The sequence below is a fragment of the Delphinapterus leucas genome, chromosome X (assembly GCF_059928025.1).
Source record: "Delphinapterus leucas isolate spDelLeu-1000000601 "Yukka" chromosome X, BTC_Dleu_Yukka2, whole genome shotgun sequence".
Classification (NCBI taxonomy): Eukaryota; Metazoa; Chordata; class Mammalia; order Artiodactyla; family Monodontidae; genus Delphinapterus; species Delphinapterus leucas.
This window is the reverse complement of record NC_143150.1, coordinates 102,469,898-102,479,332: the sequence shown is the minus strand read 5'-3', so window position 1 is coordinate 102,479,332 and position 9,435 is coordinate 102,469,898. Positions and strand designations below refer to the sequence as shown.

Sequence of the window (9,435 nt, the reverse complement as noted above, 5' to 3'; positions counted from 1 at the left end):
GCATAAGAAGTCTTAATTGTTGCCTCAACTTTTAGAGCATTTGTGATTCAAACATGTCATGCAGTTAGCAGCAGCAGGAGGATGTTGATGTGTTTAGGCTCATACTTGAACTTCCTAAAGTTCAAATACCTGCCCAAATATGTACTAATATTTATTGACTTTCTGATACAAATGGGGAAAAATAATTTTATCCATGCCTGAAAAGAATGCGGGAAAGAAACTCACAGCATTCCATGTCTTTAAAGTTGTCTGGAAGGATGTGCTAAATATTGAGGTTTGCAAAGAAATATTCCAAGAATGGATTTTCCAGAATTCTTCATTAAGAAGCATTTAAAAATATCAAGGTCTTCAGAAAATATAACTGGAAATTTTATATGAAACATTATGCCTCCATATAGATTTCTGTATTATATCAAATTTATGCCAAATTTGTTCCAACAGTGAACAGCACCCATAGCTTGGAGTTGAATGAGAAACATACTTTTCATTCCTACTGTATAGCACAGGGAACTATATACAATATCCTATGATAAACCATAATGGAAAAGAATATGAAAAAGAATGTATATATGTATAACTGAATCACTTTGCTGTACAGTAGAAATTAACACATTATAAATCAACTATACTTCAGTAAATTTTTTAAAAAATATACTTTACATGATCATTAGTGTTAAATGTTTTATTACAATATCTCATTTTGCTTCTTTCAGACACACCATGGCTCAAATAAATGACACAACCATAATGGCTAGATAATGTTTAAGAAGAATCACCTACAAGTTAAAAATGGTAAAGCTTGTTCTTGATGTCAGGAATTGCCACATTACCACAGAAATGGCCACAAAGGGGAACTTACTCTCCAAAAATGCTTTGATCCACAAGTTTCCCAGAGAGAGGCTGCCAAGCATGATAGCGTTATCTGTATTTTCAGTTAACACACAGTATCAGAGGCCAGCGAAGCAGTGTTTCTCCTCCATTTAACCCTTAATAATTTAATTCCCCATTCATAATCATCTTTTGTTGTTGTTGGATTTTTTTTAACATCTTTGTTGGACTATAATTGCTTTACAATGTTGTGTTAGTTTCTGCTTTATAACAAAGTGAATCAGCTATATGTATACATGTATCCCCATATCCCCTCCCTCTTGCGTCTCCCTCCCTCCCACCCTCCCTATCCCACCCCTCTAGGTGGTCACAGAGCACTGAGCTGATCTCCCTGTGTTATGCGGCTGCTTCCCACTAGCTATCTATTTTACATTTGGTAGTGTATATATGTCGATGCCACTCTTTGTCCCAGCTTATCCTTCCTTAATAATCTTAAGAGAAATGTCTTCTGTTCAGTTTTAAAACAATTTCTTTGAACTCTTCCTTGTGAACTACATTTTTATCAAAAAACTAAATAGGTTGTATGATATTAATTTCTTATTTTACCTTTCTGATGATAAAGTCAAAGCAACCAAGGGGCCGTCTTCAGTACCATCATGTATATGCAGTGTTTGAAGTTAAAGTCTATGCCTGTCTCTCTTCTGTGTATAAGAAATGCCTTCCGGTCACAGAGAACATCCTCACCCATGCCAAAATTAGTATATAAATTATATATATAGTTTAGATACTATTTTCTTCATTAATCCACGTCACACGCAGAAATTGAAGTATTCAAGGTTTTTGCTGGTTTGATGACATGATTTTCCAGTATTTGTTCCAAGCTTCTTTTATAATCATTATTTCTATGAAGTCATTCAACTTGGAAATAATTGCTTGCCAAAACTGAGTTTCTCTGGTGAACCACTCAACACAGCTTTAGTTTTACAAAGAACACCATTCTTTGTATGCTGTTAATCTTGGCTTACAAACACCACATATTATCCTTCCCACTTGAACAGTTCAGCTCCTGTTCTCTTAGTTATACTTTGGAACCATTAGACTTACGGCTGGAATATAAATGTGTGAGTCACCTAGCTGGTGAGTCTTTGAAAACAGATTTTCCAAGTATGGATATATGGACCGTCTGCTCGTGGCAACATCTAGTAGTTATTAAAAATGTGAGGACTTCCCAGTCTGCAAACCTGCCTTATATCAGAAAAATTGTTGGCATTTTATTTCATAGAGTTTTGTTACTTAGTCTGATTTTAACTTTGACATTAAGTATCTATGACATTGTGTTCCCAATACTTGACACAGAAGTTATTCAAGTTAAATTATTCAAATAAATTAGTGCTTCCTGTGAAAATACTAAGCACTTAATTCTCATTTTTATTTGCTCCTTTAATCTTATCTCATTTAAGGTTGCACTTCTGAAAAGCTATTAACAGAAGGTCGTAACATGAAAATTTGACCAATAAATTAAAAATCCAGGTATTCAGTGGATTATTCTACAGAATACAAAATAATTTCGCTATCAGTTAATTTTCTAACCAAAATGACTTAAAGACCACCAAAATGGAACATTGTGTTGACAAAGCATGGGCCTGACTTAATAAAACAAACCACAAACTGACTATATGGCCACTATGGCAAAGCAAATTAAAATTGTTTTCCTGTTTCCTGTTCACAATGAAATATCTGAAGGCAATGGATTTTCCCTTGTCTAATCCTAGTGAAGTTATCTCTCCATGTCTTCCAAATTCAGAGAAACTGGGTCATGGATAATTACCAGGCAGGACATGACTGTAAAGGTGTTTTGCCTGTGAGAATTCTGTATGAAAATGAAAGTACCTTATACTGAAAATATAATACATCAAATGAATGATGCTGCTCCATCGAATTAGAATAAGGTCATCGAAAAGGAAAATTTCTACGATAGAAAATTTGTGAAAATGTTAGAATTCATAACTTAAATGTGCATACTTTTGAACATCTGATATTAAATACCTCATAGATTTATGAATGATTTACAATATTTTTTTCAGCAGAAAAATATACTGTGAACCTGTCAAGATTTGAGCGTTCATGAGAAATGAAAGACATGACAAAAAATATATATTTTATATTCAAACTGATTTTATCAACACAAGAAAATTTGCTCAATTATATATGGCTCTATTTCTACCTTCCAGAAAATTTTCTGACAATCATACAAGTGAATTTTTTGCTCTAATATATATTTCTTTCCAAGTATACTTAACATTTATCTAATACACAAAGGGTGATGGGAAATTTGGACTTTATGAATTTCTACACATATGCACATTGAAAATTTAGTGTCTAATTAAAAAATAGAAATAATGCAGGAAAGCCTGCTTTAACATACCTTGCAACTACTGAAAACTAAACAAAAACCAAATTAGAGTATCAAACCCTTCACTACTCCTCTTTCTACTTGTGTGATTAGACAATAGGAAAAAGGAGAGCCTACACTATATCTCCTCTCTGTGCCTTTTAAGATAGAAAGTTAAAAAAGACACTTAATATTCTTTCTTTTATTGTTCATATAACTCAGCTGCAGAAGATAGAAAGGATTTGGGAGATAATTTGAAACAAAATATAGTTAAAAAATTTTTTACACAAAATGAACATGTCATATCAAGCTATGTTTTCTAAATAACATATACTTTATAAAAGAGAAAATGAACTGAAGACATGTAATTTAGAAACCTGTTAAAGAGTCCACACAGTAGAGAAGACACAAAGTCAAACCATATCAGTGAAGCCACTTTTATTTTTATTTTTTCCACATAGATAACTTCATGTCAGCTACAAAAATCATGAAATTAAGAACTGATCGTGAAACTGCAAACTCAAAACCACTGGAGTGATAAACAGGTTCCCCCCAGAGGACTGTTAAAAAAACAATAACCAGAATAGCATGAATTCATATTTAAGTATTAAACATGTCATATATTTTAAAATAATAAATATATAACAGCAGTAGAGAAACTAATAGCATAAACAGCATGGAGTATATTTTATTTTTTAAGACAGATGAAATTTCTAGGCACAGTTTTAGGCATTAAAGAGGACACAGAGGCATAGGTTAGTGTGCGCTGCTCTGTACAAAAATACAGTCTGAATAAATTACATTGCTAGCCATACAATTAGACGTCACTTACCAGTCAGTTCATTGCATGTTTAATAATATACAGGTACATGCTAATCCATATATATCATTTATATTTCAAACACATAGGTCTCTCTATATTTATGTCTTTAAAATTTACATGTTGAACTTACAAAAAGCTAAATTGTTGTGCAAGAAATCCAAATAACTAGCCCTGCTGAGTACTTTATGCTATATGTATGTATGTATATCTCTCTCTCTCTCTCTAAGATAAACAATGGGATTGTAGTTAATAGTTTGGCTTGTAAGAAAACATTAAACAAACCTAAAGCTGCAAAGACATAATGTTATTGTGGGTGAAAAATTCACTTGTGTTGATTCTGATAGACAAAACAGTATTTTGGATGAGCAATGACAACTTTCATGTTATATTGAACTTGTTAGTAATGAAACACTTTCAAATATTAGTGATGGTAGAAATATAGCATAGGGCTCTTCACTGGGAAGGGGAAAAAAGTTATATAAGAAATCTACTTCTCAGTAAACAGCAAATATGTGTGCCTTAGCTTATACTATATTCTGTCACTTTCCAGCTTTTCATATTGACAGAGAATGAAAACTTTGTAAGACTCAAGATATGATATTGTTCTAACAGCACACTGCATCCTCTACTAGGACTAAGAAAAGTGCCTCATTGATGTCAGCACCAAAGTACTGTTTGTCCATTATTCAGGAATAAAGAGATTCTCTCCCAGTAAAGAGTGTTTAGTAGCTGAAATCCCTTTCCAACAAATACCGTTATTTCTCATGCTGCTCTGATAATACGCAATTAACAGCAAGATAGTCTGGCCCAGATTTTACTATTTCTCAAGAAAATTGCTTCAAAAGATTCTATAATAGTAATATCTTTCTGGAAAATTTCCACTCATAGTTTCTTATGATTCTATACAGAATTATATACTTTTATAAAGGTTTCTCTCTAGGATGCATTTAATCATTTTTGTCTGTCATTGCTAAAATAAGAATAAGCCTGGTTCTTCAAATTTACTTTGTGATTCCATAGAAAAGTCACAAGATAAGAGGGTTTTTTTTAAGCCTTTGAATAATAAAACAGTTTTGTTTTTTTCCTGTTGTTTTGGCAACAGTTCTTAAGACAAGCTGAAAGCAGAACTCTGCTTTGGGAGGTAAAGCAAATTATTAAATACTATTGATGTGGTCCTGCTCTTAACAGATTTTGCAATATAACAGAACACAGGTACATTTTAAATGATTTCTCCAATGCTTCTTTCTGCAAGAGGGCCAAATAGTGTCTTTGTTAACAAAAATAATTATTTATATTAGAACTGTATATTTGATATAAAAATATGTTTACAATTAAACTAACCAAATTTGTATATTAAACAGGATTAACACAAGTTTGCAGTGTAAGACTCGTTGCAAGCTTATTCCCTATTATTGATAGTTCCTTCCATTTGACCAGTCAATAAATGATTCCCTTACTATAAATCCATCATAATTGTGTGCACAAATCAGTTAGCCCATTAGTTAACTTCAGAGGACCAGGTGATAACCAGATGAATTCTACTCCTCTATTGACATTTAGACATTTATATAAATCTATCACTATTCCTTTATTTTTTAATGAAGACATTTAAAATACTTGGAAAAAAAGCAGCCTTCTATTTTAATGAATTTTAAACAAAATGATCATCCTAATTGCTACTCTCTTTTGAACTACAGGGCTTACAGAAGAGTCATTAATTTTCAGATTAACACCATTTCAGTTTTTCTTCTTATACAATTCTATTAACACTTTCCAGTGAAACAGTAGAGAACATAGAGCAAAAGCTTTAGGGTATATGCACTTTTGTATGGTAAATAAGTGTGAATACCAATCTAAGCCTCTTAAAAATGTGTACAAGGTTAGTGTTCAAATCACTTCACTAGAGCAAACATTTATTTTATGTGCAAAAGGCAAATGCATGTGTAGGGCTAGGGAATAACTTATTACCATTTATACTAATGGTTCACCTTCTATAAAAATATTTAAGCTTGTTACATATGCACAACTGTTTGCTGTAATGTTTGGTAAGTGATTTAAAGGGTACTTAGGACAAAAGCAACTCATGCATATTTCTTTCTAGTTGCCCCAAGGAAAGTAGAGACTCAATTTTTCCTCATTCTAGATATGGCTGAGGCAAAATTTCTAACCACATAATGAAAAGCACATGTCTCCAAGTCTTGACTTCCTTCCCAGGGAGATGCTGATTGCCAAAGCATAACCTCCCTTTAAAACAAGTATTCTTGAAGGTGGAATATGTATCATTAACAAGTTACATTCAGAACCCCCATTAGATGCTGAAGGGAAGTTCACTTTTCAAGAGTTCACTCAAGCAAATAACCAACGGCCAATGTAGTCACTGGGTGGGATAAGCAGGCGATAAGGACTCTAACAGAGGAATCCTTGTCAGCACAATGGAGCTTCTAAACGTTGCTTATGCCAGCTGCTCCCCTGCAGGCAATAGAAGATTCAGGCATTTCTCATTCCAACTAGTTTCTCACAATGGTTGCTGTCATATACACCCTTCACTTCTCAAGAAAAGTGACATGAACATATTGGAAGTTTGCAGCATTTGCCTATGTCTAATCAGCTCTCTTAATTTGTGCAGGTCCCTAAAATGGATGTAAAAGCTGGTTATGATGTTGACAGCCAAAAGGCAAAAGATATTAAACCAAATGAGCAAACTGCTTGATGCTCCACAAGTGTTTTAGAAAATAGTGACTTAGAAAAGATGCAGATGTAATCCTTTTGTTGGATGGTTGATTTTTTTTAAAATTTTAGACTATTGGTTCTAGTAGTAGTCTTCGTAGTTCTTAGGGTTCAGGCAATAAAGGATGGCACCCCCAAACGAAAATATAGTTGCACCCCAGGCCAAGCCATAACCCCAATTGAACTCATGGTAAATTTTCAAGCTCACAGTTTCAATGAACTTGATTGGGTAAAGGACCAGGCTGCAAACCTGTAAAACAACTAAAAAAAAAGCAAATCAAAATTAGGAAAATGTTATTTACAGGAAATAAAATGATATACAAATATACATATGTATGAGAATTACACTTTAATCAAATAAACAAAAAAGCCAAAAAATTTGAAGCATTGCTTATTCTAGATGGTACACTTTAAAATATTGACAACTTTTTCTGTTTAACACTATTTCACAGTACAGTAAGAATTACTCTATTAATAATTAGCAAATCACTATAATAGTATTTGATGAAATAATTAGTGTAATATAATTTATATGAGCATACAAAATAATGGTTCTCACTTTACAAACACATATATAATTATCACTATTATGGCAAGTAGTACTAGTTTAGCTAAACTGTTTCACTATACAACACCTGTAAATAGCTTCCCAAGAATAGTGACCCCAAATAGCAGCTAAAAACCCTTGTTATTTATTTATACTCTTGAGAATTTGGGGACTTTGAATTCATCTGTACTGATGAAACTGGTGTACCTGTGATTCAAGATGTGCTTTTGTTGCTGTCACTTTTCAATATCATCTAACTCAGCCCAATATTCCAAGTCCTACCTTGATGTCCTTACTCTGATCAAAAACTATTTTTATTCTTTTCTTTTCATCCAGTCCATACCTCTCATCTTTTAAAATGGGTTCAAAAGTCATCTTTGTCAAGAAGCCACACCAACTTATTAGATATAACAGATATAGATATTAGATATATCAGATTAGATATAACAGATATAGATATTATTATTAGATATAACAGATATAACAGATATAAATATATTATATATTTATTCCTCACCTACTTTCAAAAAAGAATTAAGTCTATGAAGGCATGGTAGGTAATCGTACTAGAAAACCTAAGTTAATGATGTCTACCACAATAGGGCACAAAACTTAGCTCTTACTTCTTAGTTAAATCTTAGTTCTTAGGCAGGGCTAAAGGGGAAATGTGATGAGTTATACTTAATAAAATAAAAGAAACCAGTTAATCGGGAAGGGGGAGGTGCTTTTTAAAAAAATATCTAAAATGCAGTCGGTATTTATCCAGTGGATATTTTTATATGGGAGACACTGGATTATATATGAGGTGATGTCTTCCATTCAAAATCATAACTTTCTATTGGATCAACTATTATATAATTTCTTTTTTTTTTTTTTTTTTGGCCACGCCGCACGGTTTGTGGGATCCCCGACCAGGGATTGGACCCATGCCCCCTGCAGTGGAAGCACAGAGTCCTAACCACTGGACCACCAGGGAATTCCCTTCTATTTTATTTAAATCAATTTAATGAGAATTTATGGGATGCATCTGCCTTATTCTCTACTATATGATGGCTTCCACCCTCAAGAGACAATCTTCACCCTGAAAAATCTGAGATATAGTAATATGTGACAGGGATTGGCAAACTACCAAATCTGGCCTGCTTTTTGTTTTTGAAAAAAAGTTATACTGGAACACAGCCAGGCTCATTCATTTATGTACTGTTCACACTACCATGGCACAGTTGAGTAGCTGCAACAAAACCATGTGGCCCACAAAGCCAGAAGTATTTACTATCTGGCCTTTTATAAAAAAAAAAGTTTACCAACCCCTGATATATAATGTAAATTTTGGGTTAAAATAATTATTATTTAACTCATCTTAAAAATACCATAAATTCCAAAAATGCAACAACAAAAATGTGAATGATTAAGGTGTAGGAGACAAGAATAAACTTTGACACAGTAAAAATGATACAGCTTATTACATTTTTTGAAAACAGCAAGAGGATGGATAGTGTGTTTAATTAAACTGGAATTTCGTGCTTTAAAATCTACTCTCATCTATTCTCAGTACCTGTAAAATATCATTAATACCAATATGACTAATGTTCCTAGAAAGTCTACATTAACAGTCATCTATCTCTGGCATAAGACTGATGAACTACAGAAAACTCATGAGGGGGCATGATTCCTCAAAATTATTACTTTCGATAACGCTCAGACTAGGGGTGAAATGACCTTTCTGGAAGCAGATATAAGAATTCCAAACATTTTTGCCATGTAGCTCAACACTGCTCTGGGCCAGCACTAGCCTACCATACTTCCACATTACTACTGACAGTGGATGGATAAGTAGGTCCATATAACAGGAGAATCTCTCAACATTCAAAACAGAAATCACACCTTGTTTATAGTTTAAAAATCTCAGAAAAAGTTTTAAGTCGTTGTTAGAACAATTAACAGCATATTATATAATCCACACTTCTATTTCCAGCCAGTAAGTGCTAAATGTGTATTAATTTAAAAACTGGCTGGCTCTGTGCCTTTGTGATGGAAAGGGTGCTTTCATGTTTTAAATGTCTTAAAACTAACAAGAAGTCAATTACTATCAACCATGAACTACAGAAAAAAAAATTC

At 33.1% G+C, this 9,435-nt stretch overlaps 1 protein-coding gene across 1 annotated transcript in view; it reads right to left on the bottom strand.

The window, feature by feature from the left end:
- Window positions 1-2,676: 2,676 nt before the first annotated feature.
- TMEM47 (transmembrane protein 47) overlaps window positions 2,677-9,435 on the bottom strand; it is a 30,232-nt gene continuing 23,473 nt past the window's right edge. Inside the window, exon 3 of the mRNA XM_022563897.3 lies at window positions 2,677-7,031. Within this exon, the coding sequence (XP_022419605.1) occupies window positions 6,853-7,031 (179 nt within the window). The 3' untranslated portion in view covers window positions 2,677-6,852. The remainder of the gene's footprint in view (window positions 7,032-9,435) is intronic.